The 19540-nt window shown below is 36.8% G+C and overlaps 4 protein-coding genes and 1 pseudogene across 6 annotated transcripts; 3 read left to right on the forward strand and 2 right to left on the reverse strand.

Annotated features, from left to right (window-relative positions):
- Positions 1-96: 96 nt before the first annotated feature.
- Positions 97-6194, reverse strand: LOC104778621 (protein ROOT HAIR DEFECTIVE 3). Its single transcript, XM_010503076.2, has 23 exons — positions 5705-6194; positions 4977-5117; positions 4814-4880; positions 4627-4729; positions 4393-4463; positions 4225-4288; positions 4078-4143; positions 3944-3991; positions 3796-3858; positions 3653-3709; positions 3387-3545; positions 3232-3300; positions 3060-3151; positions 2841-2919; positions 2527-2692; positions 2260-2384; positions 1912-2174; positions 1720-1816; positions 1450-1611; positions 1255-1359; positions 957-1051; positions 759-855; positions 97-646 (listed from the first exon to the last, which is right to left on the reverse strand). Exons 1-23 carry the CDS (start codon positions 5709-5711, stop codon positions 431-433), a joined length of 2412 nt encoding a protein of 803 aa, XP_010501378.1. The 5' UTR covers positions 5712-6194; the 3' UTR covers positions 97-430.
- A 616-nt stretch (positions 6195-6810) lies between these two features.
- On the forward strand, positions 6811-10752 carry LOC104778641 (uncharacterized). The gene is made up of 3 exons (XM_010503093.3): positions 6811-9510; positions 10052-10145; positions 10399-10752. The coding sequence occupies exons 1-3, from the start codon at positions 9234-9236 to the stop codon at positions 10469-10471; spliced, it is 444 nt and encodes a 147-aa protein (XP_010501395.1). The 5' UTR covers positions 6811-9233; the 3' UTR covers positions 10472-10752.
- On the forward strand, positions 6862-9104 carry LOC104778632 (pentatricopeptide repeat-containing protein At3g13880 pseudogene; annotated as a pseudogene).
- A 35-nt stretch (positions 10753-10787) lies between the features above and the next one.
- On the reverse strand, positions 10788-12797 carry LOC104778651 (transcription factor MYB26). Of its 3 annotated transcripts, none has more exons than XM_087452207.1 (4): positions 12586-12797; positions 12349-12478; positions 11367-12235; positions 10788-11141 (listed from the first exon to the last, which is right to left on the reverse strand). In XM_087452207.1, the coding sequence occupies exons 1-3, from the start codon at positions 12716-12718 to the stop codon at positions 11416-11418; spliced, it is 1083 nt and encodes a 360-aa protein (XP_087308333.1). In that variant the 5' UTR covers positions 12719-12797; the 3' UTR covers positions 10788-11141; positions 11367-11415. The 3 variants fall into 3 exon arrangements, with proteins under 3 accessions (XP_087308333.1, XP_087308355.1, XP_087308344.1); XM_087452229.1 differs by having other exon boundaries at positions 10788-10868; positions 12586-12771; XM_087452218.1 differs by having other exon boundaries at positions 10788-11156; positions 12586-12771.
- A 3581-nt stretch (positions 12798-16378) lies between these two features.
- LOC147949581 (uncharacterized) lies at positions 16379-17491 on the forward strand. Its single transcript, XM_087509569.1, has one exon. It carries the CDS (start codon positions 16379-16381, stop codon positions 17489-17491), a length of 1113 nt encoding a protein of 370 aa, XP_087365695.1.
- Positions 17492-19540: the final 2049 nt, after the last annotated feature.

Below are 19540 nucleotides of genomic sequence, written 5' to 3' on the forward strand. Positions count from 1 at the left end.
TTTGATAATTTTTTCCAACGGCCCAAAATTCTATAGTGAGAAAACTGATTACACTGAATTTGACGTGATATAACTTGCAAATGAGAAAATCTGTAATTTATCAATCAACAAACCAAACTGAATTCACTTAATCAAAAACCGGTTTTTCTTCTTTAACAGATACAATAAACCACATCACTACAGAACTTGCAAACAAATCAACAATATTTTTTTGTCTGCATCAGAATCTTAGTCTAGGAACATACAAGATCACTTTGGCATCTGCAAGAGGAACCAATGCCATCGGAGGACATAAAAACATATGGCTCTCGGTGAATCTCTCTGATCAACACCAAAAATGAGAGCTACCTTTTTTGAAAAGGGCAACGAATTTTAAGTTTCTAGTTTCGTGGGCTCGCACTACAGCATAAGCTTGTATAGTTTCTTCCTTCTATGCACTCGTATCAATTGGTACGGTTTTTGCTGGAGATGAACCAGAGCTGCTGCTGCTACTGCTTTCTCCATTGGTTGTTACCTCGGATTGAGCTGAGGAGTTCATTGATTGGTTGCTGTTTGTGGGTGGTGCTTGTCCTTCTTCTGCTAGCTTTTTAAGGAGGTTCATGACCGTTGGAAGGAATTTGGTTGACAAGGAGAGAAGTCCAGGTAGCTGTTGTCGATCACAGATAAAACATTGGCATTTCAGAGAGATTATACAACTGTGATCAAATGAAGAGCAGGAGAAAAAGTGGAAACAAGGATGTTGGAAGTCGTGCTCATACCGCGCCATTTTGGAATTCTCCTGAAATATTTAATTGCACCCACAATGCTTTGGAAATAAGGTATCCAACAAAAAGAACTAAGAGCCATAGAGGATTTCTGCAACGAGAGATGCAGGCAAGAAAAGCCAAAGTTAGTAGGGAAATCTTGATTGATTATATGAAAAAGCTGAGTGAGTTTAAAAGAATGGGCAAGAGTACCTTAAGAGAGTCATAAATTCATTGAATCCAAGAACAACAAGGGCTAGAATTGCCCATGGAGGTGGCAGCCAGTTGTTATTCCGTCGGTTAGCTTCCTGAAATTTAATGCGACTTTATTCAGATTGAAACATCTATAATTTTAAATGGCTGATAGCTTATGAATCACCAAGATGAGAAAGGAGATAAAAAGCTAAAAACAAAATGGCCAGAGACTATATTTTAAAACAATTTACAGCACTGAGCTCGTGTGAATGAGCAAAACGAATATATGTTTGAAAGTAGGGATTGCAAAAAATACCTGTGCAGAAATGGCCTGTGTAACAGTATATTCTGTCTCGTTCTTGAATTGCCTCCACAGAGTTTTACACTGCACAGGCGTGATCAACGTCTTTTCTGCTGCAACCTGATAATAACAAGGTAACAATAAGGTGTGAGCAATAAATATGAGAAATTTTCTGTTTTCATAATATAAAGTGAGTGAGGTTTTAGCCACCTGCTCCCAAGTACTTGAGGCGAGTGAATCAATTGTGCTGATGCTCTTGCTAGTAGCATTGTTGCCCGTAGAATTAAACAGAGCGAGCGTCAATGTCTTCTCAATATTGTCAAGTTCATCATCCAAGCGTATAACAGCCATAACAGACAGCAGCTTTAAGGACTAGAAAAAAAAAAAAAGAGAACAAGGGTAATATCAAAATTTTGAGAAATTTGAGATTGATTCAAAGAATAGGTACTGAGAGATTGCTATATCAAGTAGGTTTCATACTGCAGAACGAGCCATTTTTGTGATTGCTCTGATGTCCTCCTTTCCAGTCCAGACGCGTGGCATTGAATCAGAATCATGGCTGAAGATTGTAGCAAATCTGAATAGAAGTTTATTTAATCAGAATTCAGAAAGTTGAGTAAAAAGATGGAAGTTATCCGACAAGGAAATGATAAAAGAGTAAAATGGTGACACCTATCCTTCATGCGCATCAACGCTCTTCCAGCCTCTTCCTTAGCCTTGGTTTCAACAATACCTTGAGCATACTTTTCAAGGTCAGAGAGCATTTTATTTCGTGTTTCTTCGTCCATTTCAAAACCAGATAATGCGTTGGATAGACCATAGACAGCCAATTCTCCTTCCCGTCTAAGTAGCTTTCTTATTGCTGGCCATGTTTCATCATTAGCCCCATCCAGAAGTGCTTCCACCGGTCCGGATAATGCTACATTTAGCTTTGACTGCAATGATGATTATCTATTAGGAAGGTCCAGATAGGAGTTTACACTTTCTTGATGCTAGATTATGCAGACCAATTCTATTTACCTCATACAGAGTAGTCAGTTCAGACATCTTTGTAGTACGAACAGAAGAGATATGGGCTTCAATATCACGCTCAAGCTTTTCCCTAGTTTTAGTTGTATCCCATTTTGCTTGTTCAATAACAGCCTCTGCAACAAAACATTTCCTTTGTGATTCCCATTGAGGTCGAATATCTTTTTAGTTCTTCTTTCATTTTTATAATCTTCAGGTTTCTAACATTCTATCCTATATCACAATACTTTCAGAAGTAACGTCAACAATAAGCTATACCTTCACATCCTTTATCAAACTTAGATATGCATGACAGAGCGCAGGATTTCGCGGAGGATGAAAACCCTTCTCCAGCATCCAAGGCCTTCTCAAAAGCGTGCTTAAAGTTTTCAAGTGCTCCAGATCTTAAATGTCCAAGCACGTCTTGGAAAGTTGGTTGAACAAGCTGGACAGGACAGGACAATAAGAAAATGAGAGCCTAATACTAGGTATCTGGTTTTTTACAACGATGGAAGTCTCTGAATGTTCCAGGCGGCACATAATAGCAACAAAACACAAGTATAACAGTCAAAGGTTAAGAGCATTTGCATTACTTGCAATAACTTTTCTTGCAGCTGTTGTCTCTTGGATGATCTTACACCTTCTTCAAAGTATGTCGCTTCTGTGTCATACCTATGAAAAAAATCAGCAAACACGTGAAAAGGAAACTCCCACCCTCCTAGAGTCAAAATATATGTATAAAAACCTATAGTTTAATAACGGCAACACACAGGAAAATCTGTACAGAACAATTTTCAGCAAGATATTCTTACTCTGATAAGCTAGACTGGAGAACTGAGCTAAGCTTTCTTCCAAAACCGGAAACAGGACCAGACTGTACGGCCTCTTCCAACTCACGCCAATTCTATCAAAAGTTTAGATATTAATATTAACGAAAGAGCCATTGAAAAAGAATAAACGTGAAGCAGTATAAAGGAAATTCACCTCATTCGCGATAAAACCAGAGAATTTTTCATTGGCAATTTCCTCACATCGCACAGTTGCTACCATGACCTGCGTATAGGCAGCACATAATTAACAGGACCAGAAGGAACAATGATGTACAACTGATGGGAGGGAGCCTTGGCAAGCAAAATTACCTTGTGTGCTGGAAGATCCAAGTCTTTGTTGTCTTTGATGACTTGCCACATTTGTTTTGCACTGAAAGCGAATGCATTGGCAGGGACAACTCCTCGTCGATCACCAGCAAGCCCACCAGGTGCGACAGATTGGAAAAACCGCTGTCTCAAATTATAGACCTTTCAAAAGTTAAAGAAAAAGATTAGTATTACCCTACGAACCATATGTTGAGCAATAAATGGTGACCCTGGACTTCTCCAAAATGTAAAGGTAATTGTGAACAAACCTGCTCCTTGAATTGCTCTTCTTTTTCTTCATAACTAGAGAGGGCAACTACTTCAACCTGTCAAACAAGAAACAACTCTATTTCTTGATCCTAGTGAAAAGAAGAAGGATACTAAGTTCTTATCCTGTGTCATAGAGACGTACATTGAAGAAATCACTAAGTGGAGTTTCTTTGTGTGCCTGAGGCTTGGGGACAGAATCCCATATCTGTATTTAAGGACATAATATTAGGAATTGCAGTATTACTCAAAGGATCAAAGCACATAAAAGCTAAGACTGTGTTTTCTTGTACCTTTTGAATGTCTTCCCTCAGGACTGGTTCTAAATTTTCGAGTGGCGTCTGCAATTATTCAGGATTTAGAAACATCCAAAACTTATAAATCCGGAAAATAGAACGACGAAGAAAATAAAACACAAAATGCATACCCGTGTTTTATCTCTTATGACAAACATCAAAGTCGTCTTCCGCGGACTAAACAACCGCAACATAACCTGTACGCAAGTAGAAAAGAAAATGATGTCGAGACGTCGGATCAGAATAACTCATCCTGATAAGAAGATACAGGCACATACCTGGAACACAGTCTTTAAAAGAGGTTTATTCGCTGCTTGTTCCCGACCAATATCATGACACCACCTGCATTACAAATCCGAGTAACAGTAGGAGATAAGATAAAGACGGCAAACGATGTCCTGTTATCTTTTAGTACCAAAGAAAATAAAGTACAGAAATCTACTTACATGTTTATAAGAACTATGTCTGACACAGCAAGTGCAAAAAGAGCACTCTGTTTCTCGAAAGCAGTATCATCCTAACATCCATAGACAAGAAAACTTCGTCAGTAAGCATTCTGCACTGACACATTCTTTTTAGACAGTCACATTAAGTGCAAAGCCTAAAAGTAAGACATACTAACTGGCGTGTGATGCAAATTATTAAAAGAAGCAAATATGAAAAGGATCGAGGTTACACACCTCACCACGCTCTCTCCCATCGGTACCCTCTAAATCCATCACAACGGTACAAGGCTCAATACCAGCGCATCTGGCGATCCAAATACCCTTAGTCGTCTGAGACCTGAAAACATGGAATTTCAGCAGTTAAAAATATTGAATTAGAATCTATATTCTTGGAACAACGTATACAAAGAATAGAGCATGCCTTCCTCGAAATGCATCCATTTCCCTAAAGTTTGTTCCAAACAAATTATTCAAGAGCGTACTCTTCCCTGCAGATTCAACCAGGATTGCATAGAATCAGTCCTTACACAAACAAATAGATCCCAAAAAGAATCAATTTTAACATTCAAGGTTATGATACATACCACTACTTTGAGGACCCATAATGGACACAACCGCATAAGAAAGACCACATTCTTCCAACTTAACCTCCTTGATGAAATGATCAACACCAGTAACATTAAAGACACCATCTCCATCGATAAGCTGGGTAGAGCAAGCGGCATCTGCAGTTTCAAAGCAATGAAGAAAGAAATAAAATTAGCACACACCAACAAAGTAGTATCTCTAAACGAAGCAAGATCTTCCCTCATGTAAATAACTGGATCTGAAACTCAATCATTCCTGTTCAGTAAAATCTCCAAAAAATAGGCTTTAAATCATCCTAACTCCTCGCATGAGTGTCGCCATTAAACCCAGAATCACAACTTTGGATTTTTTTTATCGCATTTTCGCAGTAGTCAAATAACTGTTAATCCACTTAGAAACCTAGCCACGATTCAGATATTTCCATTAAACCCCTCACCCAAATTTCCCCAGAAATCGAACCTTTTACACTAATCTGCTACTCAATAGAACACAGATGAAGAACCGAATCACCTAATCGAAATACACAGCAGAGATAGATCACAGCCCGAATCACACAAACAAGTTACTAAGAAACTGAAATCGAAAACGAGTAACGCTTGGTCAAAAACAAAAACTGATCAGATCAAAGAGATTTAAAAAAAAAAAAAAAAAAAAAACGGATCCACGAGATCAGGAGGAAGATTATTAATTGAGCAGAGAAGGGATTGTATAAGTATAAAATTACCCATCATCGCTCAACGAAGCTCAGATTAAATTGATGAAGAGAATGGTGAGGAATACAAAAAAGAGAGATCTGTCGAGCTTAGCTTTGGGGATGCACACCGGTGCTTCTTTAAGACGACTGCTTCTCCAAAGGTCATAGGAGCTTCTTCTTTCTTATTTATTTGACAAAACAAAATACTATATGCCAAAAAGTTATATATTTTTTTTTTTTTAATTTTTCCCAACGAATAATTTACTTTTTGATTTATTTCTATTTTCTAATACTCTTTTTAACCCAACAACATAAAATTAAAATATGACTTTTGGTTTTGGGATTAATTATAAACCTTGTTCCGGTTAATTAACAACTTTAAACAATAAGACATTTCACCTAAAATACATACTACTCTTTTAGTCTTTTAGTTTTTACTAATAGAAAATTTAACCAAATACAGTATATGAATTTCTCTATATGAATTTAAAAATTTCTATATTGGATTAAAGAAGAAAAAAACAATTATTTTAAACCAAAAGAAAATTATGATATACTCATTGCATCGATAGATGGTAAAGAAAGATTATGGGGTCCACGTGTGAATTTACATTGGCTGGCTGCTGGACAATAAGATATTGGGCCCCACATGAAAGCCCAGTTTATATTAGTTGGGATCCACTTCGCCGCCTCTTTTACCTTTTCCAAAGTTTTGGACGGTGGTGCTCCCCTCCGGTTTAGTAAATTCTTCCACCGCCCGATTCATTTTTCCGTTGACCAACAAATCTAAAAAGTTAATGAGATTTATTTTGGTGATAGTAGAAATGTCTCTGTAAATATAATTTACGGCGAAATTTTACGTACAGTATATGAGCTTGAGTTAATTAACATGAATGTATGTGTGTACACATGTGTATTTTCTTTCTTTTTTTTTCTTTTTTTGTGAAAATAAACAAAATAATTTTTTTGATAAAAAAGATGGTCAAACTAAAATGTGACACATTGAAAATAAATCAGGTATACAACAATTTCACACGAGGCCCAAAACAATTTAATGAAGGCTCTATATAGACCCAGATTAGAAAAAGAAAGAAGCAAATCGTCTTTTATGTAGAGAGACCGGACCGTTGTGTTGCAGACAGGACAAAAAAAAAAAGCCGTTTAGTTTCGTTATGTGATGGGAGAACATGTTGTTACAGTTCCGAACAAAGACTTCTTTCAGCAGCAGTGCTCAAGATTCTCTACTTGTTATATTAACCAAACGAGTTGGATTGGTTTACACCAAACTTACACCAAACTTTTTCAGACAGCCGCGAAATCAGGCTCCGTGGAACTGGGAAAGCTCGCTCATGGCCACATGATCAAGTCTTCATTGAACCCGTGTCTATACCTGCTCAACAATCTTCTCAACATGTATTGTAAATGCCGGGAGTTGGGCTTCGCACGCCAGTTGTTCGACAGAATGCCTGAACGAAACATTATTTCTTATAATTCTTTGATTTCTGGCTACACCCAGATTGGGTTTTATGAACAAGCCATGGAATTGTTTCTTGAAGCGAGGGATGTTAATTTGAAGCTAGATAAGTTCACGTATGCCGGTGCATTGGGATTTTGTGGAGAAAGATGTGATCTTGCTTTAGGCAAATTGTTGCATGGGTTGGTTGTTGGTCTGTCTCAGCAAGTTTTTTTGATCAACGTGTTGATTTATATGTATAGTAAGTGTGGGAATCTTGACCAAGCAATGTCCTTGTTTGATAGATGCAATGAAAGGGATCAAGTTTCATGGAATTCTTTGATTTCCGGTTATGTCCGGGTTGGTGCAGCGGAAGAACCCCTTAATCTGTTGGCAAAAATGCATAGAGACGGCCTAGATCTGACTACTTATGCTCTGGGAAGTGTCCTAAAAGCTTGTTGCGTATATCTGAACGAAGGATTGATGGGAAAAGGTATGGCAATTCACTGTTACGCAGTGAAACTAGGAATGGAATTTGATATAGTTGTCCGTACTGCATTGCTTCACATGTATGCCAAAAATGGAAGTCTGAAGGAGTCGATAAAGCTTTTCAGTTTGATGCCTGCCAAGAATGTGATTACGTATAACGCAATGATTTCAGGGTTTCTCCAAATGGATGAAATAACTGAGGAAGCTTCTACTGAAGCGTTTAACCTCTTCATGGATATGCAAAGATTGGGATTTGAACCCTCGCCATCCACTTTTTCAGCTGTGCTCAAAGCTTGTAGTGCGGCGAAGACCTTGGAATATGGAAAGCAGATTCACGCCCTCATATGTAAGAACAATTTTCAGTCTGATGAGTTTATTGGGAGCGCTCTAATCGAGCTGTATGCGTTAACGGGTTCAACTGAAGACGGAATGCGATGCTTTGCTGCGACATCAAAGAAAGATATTGCCTCATGGACATCGATGATTGATTGCCATGTCCAAAACGAGCAGCTTGAAGGCGCATTTAATCTGTTCCGGCAACTTTTTTTAACCCGAATAAGACCGGAAGAGTATACAGTTTCCCTTATGATGAGTGCTTGTGCTGATTTTGCTGCGTTAAGCTCAGGTGAGCAGATTCAGGGTTATGCTATAAAGAGTGGAATTGATGCTTTCACAGGCGTTAAGACTTCAAGCATCTCCATGTACGCAAAATCAGGTAACATGCCGCTTGCTAGTAAAATATTTACCGAAGTTCAAAACCCAGACGTTGCAGCATACTCAGCTATGATCTCAAGCCTTGCGCAACACGGTTATGCTACCAATGCCTTAGACATCTTTGAATCAATGAAAACCCACGGGATTAAACCGAACCAGCAAGCCTTTCTCGGTGTTCTAATAGCTTGTTGCCACGGAGGATTGGTCACACAAGGACTAGACTATTTCCAAAGCATGAAGAACGATTACGGGATTAACCCAAACGAGAAACATTTCACTTGCCTAGTCGATATTTTAGGTCGCAAGGGTAGATTATCAGATGCTGAGAATCTAATTTTGAGCTCTGGTTTTGAAGACCATCCAGTGATGTGGAGAGCTTTACTGAGTTCTTGCAGGGTGTACAAGGACAGCGCAGTTGGGAGCCGTGTTGCAGAGAGATTACTGGGACTCGAACCCGAGGCATCTGGCTCATACGTATTGCTACACAACATTTACAACGAATCTGGAGTCAGTTCTTCAGCTGAGAAGGTTAGAGAGCTGATGAGAGATCTTGGGGTTACGAAAGAACCAGCCTTGAGCTGGATCGTAATCAGTAACCAGACTCATTCCTTTGCAGTCGCTGATTGGTCTCATTCGTCGAGCGAGATGATCTACACAACGTTAGAGACCATGATGAACACTGTTGATTTTGTAGACTACAACACTCTTCTTTGTTCATTGTAGACTTGGTAGTTCTTCTGCTTACATGAAAATCAAATGACGAAATTACCCCTAGTTGAATATTATTATAGTTGGGCTTGTGGCCCAAAAGCCCATGTATCCTCGTCTTCTCGTACATTTTTCGAAGAGTGAGAAGTACTGTGGGAGAAAGATATCGCAATCTCGGAGAAGGGGGAGACAAAAATGGCGGCCAAAACCCTAATCAGGTCAGGAGCTTCGCTGATGAATCGGTTTCTAACGAAGCCGACGACGAACCTTGTGCAGAGCAATCTCAGAGCGTCTATTCAACAGATAGCTCCTCAGAGACAAGAACTCCCGCCGTATTTTTTCCCGTCGTTGTCGAATCTACAGAGCACACTCAATTCGCGCCCTAACGACACTGCTTCGATCCAGGAACTCAATGACCGTGGCTTCCTTTACCCTTCTGGTCTTCCTTCACTCGAATTCTTCTTACCAGAAGGTACCTCACTCTCTCTTACCCCACATTTGATTGTTTTTGTCAGTAGCTAGATTCGTAATTTGGTCTTACTCTCCTGGTGTATCCGTATGGTTTTATAGAGTGTGTAAAACAGTAGATGTTCGAACAATAATCAAGTGTTCTGTAATTTGTGTCTAGATGAAATTCAGAAATTTTTCTTACACAATAGAAACAATGTATGGGTCGTTTTCTCGAGTCCTGTCACTGGTTCTTTTGGTACTAGTGGAATTACTGAGTTATGGTGTAGTGTTCTGGTTTTTGAATTGGGATCATGGCAAGTTCTAGAGCGCTGGTAGCAATTTGGGAAACAAACCTGTTTTTTTTTTTTACTTATGTCTCTCCTTGTAGGAGGGTTAAGAATTTGGATGTGTTGTGCTTGAGTTTCATCTAGTTCATGAGTGTAATGCGTCCAGAATCTTAAGAAGAGTCCAGGCTTCCATTGTTTGTTGGTCTTAGAGCTGCAAATTTGTACATTTTGGTGCTCAATGGTGCCTATCTAATATCTTTGTGTTTGGTGATGTAGTCGATCCTTCAAGTGAGCCATTGCTTCTGTTTCCTAAGAGGACATTCCAACCAAGCACTATAAGGCGTAAACGCAACCATGGATTCTTTGCTCGGTATGTCTCTTTGTGTTTCAATGTCTTGTTTTGATCCACTAGTGGTTTGATTCCTCAGCAAAATCTAGTGAATCAAAACATATGATTGAAACTTTGAAACTTCTTACTCCTCTAATCATTTGCTCATTCTCTTCTCATTCACATTAGAGTCATTGTTGTTTAGTACTAATTGCATACAGAACAAGATCTACATTTGTACATGGTGTTTGAGTGACAAAAACTGTTTACTCAGTTAATATATGAATATGAGCAGGAAGGCAACCAAAGGTGGGCGGAGAGTCATAGCTCGGAGAATAGCAAAAGGGCGTCACAGAGTCTCAGCCTAGAATCTCTTCCATCTTTCCATTGGTGAATCTTCGGTTATCAAAAGGATTCAGGCTCCACCGTCAGGCTAGAAAATCTGAAACTTCGATCTCATAAATAATTTGAATGTCTTCGCATCCATGTTTTGATAATGTTGTCGATCTCAGATTGAAGTGAAGGTCAAATTTTAAAGTTCTCAGCTCCTTTTGTAATGGATAGTTTATATCAATGAATCTTTTGTTCTCCATGATGTGAACAAAATTATCATCGTTTTAATAACAAGCAAGACGATTAAGGATACAAATTCTGTTTTTTTGTCAAAACATTTTGAAAATGATCTAAAGAGAATCTCCCAGTTGACCAAAAAAAAGTTGTACACTGAACTTGCATTGATTTATGACGGTCCAAATTATATTGACCCTACGAAATATCATAGAGAGAGAGAAGCAATAAGGGACAAAGAAAAAAACAAAGATCAAGACAATACTTTCCAATACAGAGGCAAAACAAACTGACCATATACAAACACATGCGTACGTAGATGACGAGAGAGAGAGAGAGAGATCGTACATCCTTCACATATACGTGCTTTTACATACATATGTGTGTTTGTACGTGTTCATTAAAATGTTCTAAGGACGAACTTTATATGTAGTATAGTAAAACTTTTTCCACAACTCACACGACGATAACCTGAATTAAGAAGAACTGACACCATTTTATGTTTTCCCTCATTATTTAAATTCAATGCAATATATATAAAAAGTAATTCATGTAACATATCACAAATCCTTGTACTATATATATTGAGAAGACTTATAAAACATATGGGTGATTATTTATGTTTCCCTCTTTTTCTATTTATATATAGATAAAAATCGTATATATATAGATTCTATTTAGGTATTTAATACGTACCCATGTCTAGGAATCCCATGTTGATGGAGTAAGACTAGCTAGGGTTTGCTTAAGTAATGACGTACTGTCCACAAGAGATTGGCGACGATGAGGATGATGAAGGTATGATCATGTGATTGATGTATGAGTCCGCTCGATGATGATGATGATGATCAACCGTAGTTGACATTTGCAAATTGTACGAGGTGGGAAGAAGAAGGCCGTGATCTTGTGAAATTGGCGAGGAGGAGGATAGTACTTTGCCTTCGAGAACCTTTCCACATAATAGCTTCTTGGCATTATTATCGTTGTACGGTGTCACAAACACGTTGAGTTTATTAGCATCATCATAATCTTGAAGGGTTTCTTGAAAAGCGGAAATGGTACTCGCTGGGAAATCTGGTAACGCTGGCCATTGGGGATCATTATCATGAGAAGAAGAAGAGAGTAAAGGTTGATGATGATTGTTTATGACTGGTGTGGCTGACAGAATGTCGAAATTGTTGTAAAGGTTATTGTCTTGATGAGACTGGTTTGTGGTTATAAAATTGAAATCTCCTTCTCTAGAGGTTGGGAACATCGTCAATGGAGTCATAACATGAGGAGGCGGAAGAGAGAGGTGGCTTGGAGTGATGAAATTAGGGTTAGTATTTGTGATGATATTGGACATGAATCTTGAACTTTCATCGTCGACAGTAGAAGGGCTGAATCCATTGTGATAAGGAAGATTGGTGAGCAAACTCGCCATTGAAGAGAGATGATGATGATGGTGATGAAGATGATGACCATGATGGTGGTGAGACATGAGCTTCTTTTTTATGCTTGAATTCCAAAAATTCTTGACCTCGTTATCTGTTCTCCCAGGTAGGTGTTTAGCAATTTGAGCCCATCTGTCAAAACCCATAACATACAAAATAATTTGATTAGGAAAGTAATTCCAATTTCTTAATGAAGTGTTAGTTTCTGTTTTACATGTATAATGTTAATTAATTAGCTGACAAACCTGTTACCAAGAATGCTATGAAGCTCAATGATAAGAGCAGCTTCTTGAGGAGAGAAGCTTCCACGTTTAAGATCAGGTCGTAGATAATTTATCCATCTTAATCTACAACTCTTCCCACATCTCTGCAAACCTGATCACACACACACACACACAAAAAAAAAGATTAAAACCTAAAGACAGAGACTTAGTAGATTATATAAGACACAAGACCCATATATATATATATTTTATATGTACCTGCATGTTTGGGAACCGAGCTCCAACATCCATGGCCATATGAATTGATGTAGTTGATGAGCTTTTCGTCTTCTTCGGGTGACCAAAGCCCTCTCTTCACCTTTTGCTTGTTGCAGCACGAGTGATGACCCATCCTCTCTCTCTCTCTCTCTTCCTCGTTCTCTCTCTAAGAATGTTTGTACGATGTTGAAGTGTTTTTAACTTATAATATTGTATTGAGAATTGGTGAGATTAATACACACAATTAAAATGAGAAATGGCTGCAGAAACTTACCATTAGTTAATTACAAAAGTAATAGATAATAATATTCCACCTACTGATGTGGACCCAGTTTCTTCTTCTTTTGTGAATTCAGAAACAATACAGTATAATTTATATGAACAATAACTTAGAACTTATAATAAATTTATTTTTGTCGGGGAACATACGATGAATTAGCTGTAATGTAACAAGTTGCAAACAAATGATCTAACAAAAAAATATTATTATTATTATTTTAGGTGGTTTTTAGCACACTGAAGACGAGAGTGGCCCAGTGTATTTTTTTAGGGTTTTTGTGTTATAAAAGGTTAAAAGGCTAAAAGCTGAAGTTTCTTCTCAGTGAGAGCCTGTGTGGCTTATTACAGAATCATGGCCATTGTCTTCTTCTACACAGACACGTGTTGCTCATGCAGACACTGTGAATCCTATGACTTAGTTTTCAATTTAGTTTTCATTCTGGCATGATTAAATTTTAAATATGTAAGTTTCCGATATTATGTCGAAAGAAATGTCAAATGTGTAATTGGATACGCACTGCATATAATAATAATATGTAATAAGGATTGCCAACAAAGGAAGTAAAGTTTTAATTTTGACATAAAGGGTTCGAATTCAACTTTACATTAGATTCTTAATTTGACTTTTAAGTGTTAAAACATTTTTTGTTAAAAGACTTTAGGAGTTAAAGCTGATATGATAGTGTCACTACATCTACATGTACACAGTATTAACTCAACCTTTTTTTTGTTAATCGGATATTCCCGAGTGAACAGCTTGAATATGTTTTTTCTTTCTGAACTTCAAACTCTAGCTCCTAATTATGTGAAGTCGGAGTATTTGTTAACGTGAATCAGTTTTGAGTGATGTTATAATCGTCATCAGCATCGCATATATATGCGTTAGGTGTGGGTTTAATATATATAATATATATTAATGATGGGTTTGATTATCTAAACTAAACCCTAAATTTGTTGGCGATTTGGTTGATTACTCTCTTCTGCCGGAAGCAACAGTGAAGTACTTTATTATATGTTAATACACCGATCGCAAGACATATATATATATATATATATATATATATATAGTCAGTTTGGGTTATTATAGTCATATGGTTAAGATATATATTGTCCATAACATTTTGATTACAACGGATGTGATGTGATGCAATCGCGATTAGAGACCCCCGCTCGGTCGGTAAAGCTTGCTATAAACAATTGAGATAGACGTGCTTTTTCGTATATAAGTATAGTTTATGTTTATATAGTTGGTAATCAAATGATCATGACTGTGATTTGGCCACTGGAAATGTTATGAAAGGTAAAACCTGCTAGCACTCCTAGCTAGTCTCCTATTCAACATTCTAAGTGATGGATTCGTGGGTGGGATTTGTCTGGGATCGGAGGCTGAATGTTTTGTCGGTCTCTTTGTTGATCGCTCCTATAAAATAACATTTATATATTACGTTTGGATTGATAACCTAAAAATCATCTCATCAATATTATAATGATCATATGAAAATTGTATCTATTTCATGCATATATTTCGTCTAATTTAGTAAATGCATACATTCTTCGTTTTTATTTTTATTAGCCAACTTTATGAATACATATTACTTTCTCCGTAACAAGTTATGGATAAATCTTCCGACAAATGAAATATAGAAATATTATTATACACATATTTTAAAAAGAATGTACATCACACTATTTATGTTTCATAGAACATACTTCTTATGCTTATATTAATCGACCTTGCAATACCAAATTGACATTAATATTGTTCAGGAATCAGGACAGAGATATCAACATTAAGGATGAATTTAATGCTTGTGACCGAAGCACTAGGCCCAAACATAAGATTCTTTTGATTTTGCCTTCGATGGCACATGCAACTAGTAAAGAGCTTTCACACTTTCCTTTCTATTTTTGATGAGCCATCAAAGGACACTAACTTTCTATACATTTTGACTTTTTGCTTCAAGAAATTTTATTTTATTTTATTCTAACAAATAATATGAGCATATCCTCTCCATAATTATTCTTAACTGTTACATGCAAAATGTTGCAAAAAAGAATTCCTATTTTCCTATTTGAAGTGTCAAAATTATGTTATTATTCTGATTTTTTTTTTTTCAAAATTGTTCGATTAATATGTGTGGATCTGTCTATGTATCTTTTTTTTTTATCTCGATAACAAATTTTGTCCATGGAGAATATGTATCGTATTTTCTAAAGATCGAACCTAAAACAAGATAAAAAAAAATCAAACAATTGGAGCAAAGAACTACAATGCAAATAAAATGTTTAGGATGATGTCTTTCTTCGTTTCCTTGCGCATTATGAATTATAATCTTATAGAAAAAGAAAAAAAAATCATTCGTGTATATCAACATATCAAGTATAGTATCTGTGTGCGACAACAAGAAAGAGTGACAAGGAAAAGGCAAATTAAAATAAAAAATAGAAAAGCCCCCACTTTGCCTCCTTCTCCTCGAGGCAAAATCCCAAAATTAAAGGCAAAGTGGTTTCTCAGTTTAGTGATATCAAGTAGAGAAAATTTTACCACGAAACACGAATTGTTTTAATTTTTCTACCGTCTTTGTGTTCTTAGTTGTTTCGTTTAATTAACTGATGAAGTTAAAAATTCTCAGGTCATTACGTGTATCTCTACTTTAATTAGTAATTACAAAATGACTTACAATTAAGCTTGTTAATTGCTTTAATTATTAGCTAGTAGATGTTAAAAATTATAACTTTGTTAAACTAATAGCTAGGTGATCAAACCTTACGTACTTTCAGCAAGTATTTTACAAATATATACCAATGATTTTGGTTTTACCAAACAATTAATGGTATGTATATACGTAGTTAACACCTAAGCTAGTTATCGAAAATATTAAAACTCCCCGACGAGGCCCTGAGACCTTAGGTAGTTTTGGCTTTGTTGTGAATCAGAAAAGCACATTTGAAGATAACGAAAACACTAAACTTGCAACATCTTTAACTCTTTTGAAGTGAAATTTGGTTATATGCTGTTTAAGGAAGTCAAAGCTCAACGGACTCGAGATTCTGTCGGAAGCACACTTCATCTCTTAATTTGACATATATCTTCTTGGTGGTTCTGAAACTGACCTCTTAACCAATTTCTCTTATCCCATTTTTTTACTTCCATAACATGATCAAACTTAACGTATGTTTTCATATTTACTTATCTTGTTCTCCGTGATTATATTGCGCATGCATTAACATCTTAACTTTTTCTTCCCCCCCAAAAATGGATAATTTTTTTTGGGTGTTAGCAGCTGGCTTCTTTGTGGCCGTTGTTTTTATAAGAACTTGCTGCACTATTCTTATCTATAATCTGTTTAGTTTGGATTCATGGGTAGGTCCAACTTTTACGTATACATTGTGGGAAAATACATTGTATAAGAGCATGAAAGTTTGTTGGACATATATAATATAAAAGCTTCCACAGGGAACTGGTAAGGATACACCAATCTGGTACAGCTCCTGGCTATCTTTAACCAACATGATGTGTCCAATGGGACCTCCAACAGAAGCTTCAAGTACACTATGTGTTGCGGACCTTATTATTCCGGGATCTGATTGGAATGTCCCCCTATTAAGAGAGATCCTACCTACTTACGAGCATGATATCCTAAAACTGAGACCAAGTACAACAGGGGCCCTAGATAAATGGGCTTGGTTACCAACAACGACTGGTGTATACACGGCTAAATCGGGGTACTATGAGGCACTAAACCTGAGCAAAAGAGGAGACAACCCTCTGCTACCACCTCCAGCAACCGATTTTAACTGTCTCTCTTCCATTTGGCAACTACGATGCTCCCCAAAAGTTAAAATGTTCCTATGGAAACTGGCTCAAGAGGCACTCCCTGTGGGAGCAAAGCTGCAACAGAAACATATCGATGCAAACGTAGTATGCCCTCACTGTGGAGCCGAAGAGACGACCCTACACTTGTTCTTCCACTGCCCTTTTGCTGAACGTTTATGGCATATGGCTCCACTGTCCACCCCGCTCAGGAAACAGGAAGTTATTACAATCAAATCGGGTATTACCATCGCTGGAAAGTTGAAAAGTCTCCCACCTACTCGCATAACTTTGGGTCCCCTCTCACCGTGGATACTATGGTCGATTTGGACGGCACGAAATCGAAAGATATTCAACAAAGACTTTCAAACCCCTGTAGAAACCCTATCAATGGCGATTGTACAATGTCGAGAATGGCAAGAGGCCCAATCGAAATCCATAATCAACCCTGTCCAAAGGCACGACCCTCCGAGTTTCCCCAATCGGGGATCTGCCATTTTGGCTTGTTCAGATGCAGCCTGGCAAGCGGATGGCCACACAGGATTCGGATGGAGTTTCAGCGATCCAAACGACACCTTGATCTTGGAGGGAGAGTCGTCGAATTCGCTTGTGTCCTCACCGTTGATGGCTGAAGCTTTAGCAACTTTGACGACAGTAAGAGTTGCCACTAAATCGGAATTCACCAACATTATCTTCGCTTCTGACTCGTTGAATCTTGTCAAAGCTCTTAATCGGGAGATCCAATCGAAGGAACTATCCTCTCATTTTAGTTTCTATTCTTTCAAATTTATCCCTAGGGATTTCAGTCATTAGGCAGATGGTCTCGCAAAAAAGGCTTTATCTGTAATGAAACCCGGGTTGATGAATAAAAAAGCAAGTATTTGATCCAAAAAAAAAAAAGCTTCCACGGGACAAGAAGGAAGCTCTCGTCACATATCCACCATAATTTGGTTCAACGTTCACTTTCAATGTTCCTATGGGGGTAGAGGTAGTAACTGCATGATTCTCTATAGAATATAAAATGAACCTTATATATGCACGGTATGATTCATTTATCTTAAGAGGTTTACATGTGGAAGCATGATTTAGTAGGAATGATTTCCGAAGACATACGTGTGAAAAAACTACTACGTACCATAGAAAGAGAGATCAAATGAATAGCTAGTCCAATAAACCCTGTGAAAGTTTGGAAAATATAAGTCACTATACCATTAAAAATGTAAACATGTTAGTATATTAGTCACTATACTTATCGACTTAATAAAGTAGTCTTTTTGTTTTGTTAAACGAGAAGAGAAAATAAATAATCAATCTTATTACTATGACTAATTAAATCACAGTGACATTTAACACAGCTATTTCCAGGTGCTATCCAGTACTCTGTACACTTTTGACAATTCATAGCCAATCAGAGATGTATGTTTTTTTCTTTTTCTTTTAGCATATATTTTTATATTTGTTTTTTTGGACAAATTAAGTACTACTTATTAATACTCTTCCAATACATATAAAATGTATGAAGCCTAGTCAAACGTGAGTGTATTTATTTTTGTCAAAGTCAAATGTGAGTACTTTTAAACCGTTCTCTTTATTCATTTTACTTCTTGGAAGATATTCAAATCTGGTAGATGCCTCTTAAATTCATTTTTACGTTTGGAAAACAAATTTTGTAAGAAAGTAGGAAAAAAGGTAGGAGGAATAATTTATTTTACTTGATGTAAAGAAATTGCTAAAACTGTGAAATTCAAATTTGACTGATACGATTCCTTTTTGGAGTAATATTCACACTCCGTGTGGTGTGAGGCTTGGCGTTTACTAAAACTAGAAACGAATTGATCAGTCAATTTTATGAAAATTGCTCGGACCATATTCTAAAAATAGATATATGATGTGTCCATTTCCATTCATTTATTCGAGCTGACACCATCAAAGCCTTCCTACCTACGCTTATTAGTGCATGAAAATAACACTGTCACTTACCACGTATGTAATATCTTATTATAGTTTACAATTACTTTTGTTATTATAAATAGCACATATATAACTAATCTTCGTTAATTTCTTTTCATTTTAAAAAATCAAATTTGAACAACGTGTAAAAAAAAGAAATTTTGATAGATATGTGGACGGTCCACAATCAAGTGCATGGTTTTGTCCTCATGAGATCAGAGTTGACCTTATTCCAAATTAAGTGTCACGATGATTCGATACGGAATGAATCGGTATCAATTATTTTATTTTAAAAAAATTATATATCTCAATGCATATTTACATGAGTCCTATATGTAATGTGAATTATCTGTAAGAGTGATCTATTCATAAATGAGAGACCTTCTGCGAGTTTATTTATTTTACTACTCTTAATGGAAACGAAGCCATTGAGCCGTGGAAATGTGGAATGGCTCTGCAGTCTATGCACACATAAATTGAAAAGAGAAATAGTAATTTTATTTACTTACCTGTAATACTATCATTTTATTTTTCTTTCGTTTCAAAATATATAAAAGCATTGTTCTGATGATGAATGGACCAACTCGTACATAGATTCTTCTCTAGTAGACTGATCTCTCTCTCTCTCTCTCTCTCTCGCACTCGTATTCTTATCTGTTTTCTTCTGATTTTCTGATTCGAATATTATTTACTTTCATGTACTGAGACATGTCAGAAAAAGATATGCAATTAAATGAGCTGTAAAATCCCAAAAAAATAATTCAAATTTTTTAAAAAGAAAAACTTGCTCATTGGTTAATCAGTTTGCTTTTTGATTAAAAGATAAAGGCAAAACATTGATAGATTGGTAAGAAAATTACTTCCATTGTCCCATAAGCAACAACAACCTTCCTATTGCTATAGCCTATAGGC

This window comes from Camelina sativa, chromosome 1 (assembly GCF_030686135.1).
Source record: "Camelina sativa cultivar CO46 ecotype springtype chromosome 1, ASM3068613v1".
Taxonomy (NCBI): domain Eukaryota; kingdom Viridiplantae; phylum Streptophyta; class Magnoliopsida; order Brassicales; family Brassicaceae; genus Camelina; species Camelina sativa.

What these genes read in the sequence shown, in the direction of transcription:
- LOC104778621 (XM_010503076.2), bottom strand. An exon ending in AAGAGCAATTCAAGGAGCAG is followed by an intron (nt 3,546 to 3,652) that starts GTTTGTTCACAA and finishes AACTTTTGAAAG; the next exon opens with GTCTATAATTTGAGACAGCG. An exon ending in GTTTGATAAAGGATGTGAAG is followed by an intron (nt 2,385 to 2,526) that starts GTATAGCTTATT and finishes GTTTTGTTGCAG; the next exon opens with AGGCTGTTATTGAACAAGCA.
- LOC104778641 (XM_010503093.3), top strand. Translation starts at nt 9,234, where the DNA reads ATGGCGGCCAAAACCCTAATCAGGTCAGGAGCTTCGCTGATGAATCGG. An exon ending in CGAATTCTTCTTACCAGAAG is followed by an intron (nt 9,511 to 10,051) that starts GTACCTCACTCT and finishes TTGGTGATGTAG; the next exon opens with TCGATCCTTCAAGTGAGCCA. An exon ending in AACCATGGATTCTTTGCTCG is followed by an intron (nt 10,146 to 10,398) that starts GTATGTCTCTTT and finishes GAATATGAGCAG; the next exon opens with GAAGGCAACCAAAGGTGGGC.
- LOC104778651 (XM_087452207.1), bottom strand. Translation starts at nt 12,718, where the DNA reads ATGGGTCATCACTCGTGCTGCAACAAGCAAAAGGTGAAGAGAGGGCTT. An exon ending in CTCGGTTCCCAAACATGCAG is followed by an intron (nt 12,479 to 12,585) that starts GTACATATAAAA and finishes GTGTGTGATCAG; the next exon opens with GTTTGCAGAGATGTGGGAAG. An exon ending in CATAGCATTCTTGGTAACAG is followed by an intron (nt 12,236 to 12,348) that starts GTTTGTCAGCTA and finishes GGGTTTTGACAG; the next exon opens with ATGGGCTCAAATTGCTAAAC.
- LOC147949581 (XM_087509569.1), top strand. Translation starts at nt 16,379, where the DNA reads ATGTGTCCAATGGGACCTCCAACAGAAGCTTCAAGTACACTATGTGTT.